This window comes from Apaloderma vittatum, unplaced genomic scaffold, assembly GCF_000703405.1.
Source record: "Apaloderma vittatum isolate BGI_N311 unplaced genomic scaffold, ASM70340v1 scaffold25391, whole genome shotgun sequence".
In the NCBI taxonomy this organism is placed as follows: domain Eukaryota; kingdom Metazoa; phylum Chordata; class Aves; order Trogoniformes; family Trogonidae; genus Apaloderma; species Apaloderma vittatum.
Window position 1 is genome coordinate 3447 of NW_009701200.1, and position 1648 is coordinate 5094.

The window sequence follows — 1648 nt, forward strand, 5'->3', positions numbered from 1 at the left end:
GTTGTGGCGGGTGCTGCCCACAGCTTGTCCTCGCACAAGCTACTGCTCAGCAAGCACCTGCCGAAGGGGGAGAACCCTCTCCTTTAGCGAGGCAGTTTGTGGGTGCCCTGTGCCCAGGAAAGGCACAATATTGCACATTCCCCTCCATCTACAGGGACGTGATGACAACATCAGCAGGCAGGGTGACACCCTTGGGACCCGAAGTGCTCTGGCCTGCCACTCAGCTTCATAGAAGCTGTCCTCGCTATCCCATCCACCTCTTGTCCTTTTCAGAAACCTCGGCCGAGAGATTTTCAGCCCGCACTCAGCTCCAGTGTTTACATCTCCACTTCTAGGATGTCAATGAGCAGGAGGAGCAAGAAGCAGGGGGTGGCTTGTGGATCATGGGAGAAGCAAAAAGAGCAAGCCTGCATTTCAGTGACCTCCTCAGATGACAGCAGTAGCCAAACGGGAGCCCTGCAAGCAGCACTGTAACCCTGAAGGTCAAAGCAGGCCTTTGCTGAGAGCCCTTCAGGGGGACAGACATCAGTTATCTGCCCCTTGGTGTTATAAGGCAAAAAATGCAGCATTTCCCTTCTCCACTTACTGGCCCAGGATATCATTGAAGTGTGGGTCCAGTTCTATGTGGTACTTCTTGAGGTACCCATACAGCTCGTCTGTGCCCAGGACCTTTGCGATGCGAACCAGCTGGAACAAAAGGCATGTTGAGAGAGAGCAGAAGGGCAGGGCACCGCTCTAAGGCAGAGCTGCCTGAATCTACAAGCCCTCCTCCTGGGAACATCCCAGATGGAAGGAATTACCTCCCTTGAAACTCATTCTTGCAACCTGGGCAGAAAACACGTCTCCTACACAAGGCAGCGAAATACAATCCCGCATGGCACTGTAGCAACATCCTCCCAGCTTGGCGGTCTGACCCCCAGAACCTCCCCACTGTACACAGAGATATGCCGGTGCCTGATGTCTCATGAAATGGGCCAGGGAGCAAAGTCTTTACTTGGTCATAATTGTCCTGGCCGTGGAAGAAGGGCTCCTTTCGGAAGATCATGCTTGCCAGCATACAGCCTAAACTCCACATGTCTAAGCTGTAGTCATACATCTGAGGGGAAAAAGGAGAAGCTGTCAGAAAAGGCACGCTCACCACCGCCCGCTTCCCCAGCCACACAGGCAACACAGCCTTTTCACTTCACAGCCGGCGATGGGCGATGCCCTGGCAGGCAAAACCAGACAATCCCAAGGCACCGAATCGCAGCCACAAGTGGCTAGCAAGGAGGAGGCAGACTCTTACTTGGTAGTCCACAAGGAGCTCCGGTCCTTTGAAGTACCTAGAGGCCACACGGACATTGTATTCCTGAGCTGGATGGTAGAATTCGGCCAGACCCCAGTCTATGAGCCGCAGCTGAGCGTGCGAGAAAGAGACACAGAGTCAGGAGCCTCAGCAGGAGCCCGTTAGGTGAAGTCACGCTGGCCAAACCTCTCCATCCTGCGATGTGAGCGTGGAGCCCAGGGTGCAGGGAGGTGCTCTGAGGACAGGAGATGCTCCCAGCAGCACTGTGGGTGGGCTCTTCCCTTGCCCACATCACCAGCTGGCGGGGCAAAGCCCAGCTTAGAGAGCTCCTCTGCCTCCTGAGCCCGAGCACTGTTACTGCCA

At 55.3% G+C, this 1648-nt stretch overlaps 1 protein-coding gene across 1 annotated transcript in view; it reads right to left on the reverse strand.

Annotated features, from left to right (window-relative positions):
* Positions 1 to 1648, reverse strand: part of LOC104281174 (casein kinase II subunit alpha') — a 13545-nt gene that overhangs the window by 2021 nt on the left and 9876 nt on the right. Inside the window, exons 5-7 of the mRNA XM_009879080.1 lie at positions 1286 to 1396; positions 995 to 1096; positions 587 to 687 (exon numbers count right to left, since the gene is read on the reverse strand). Coding sequence (XP_009877382.1) covers positions 587 to 687; positions 995 to 1096; positions 1286 to 1396 — 314 coding nt within the window. The remainder of the gene's footprint in view (positions 1 to 586; positions 688 to 994; positions 1097 to 1285; positions 1397 to 1648) is intronic.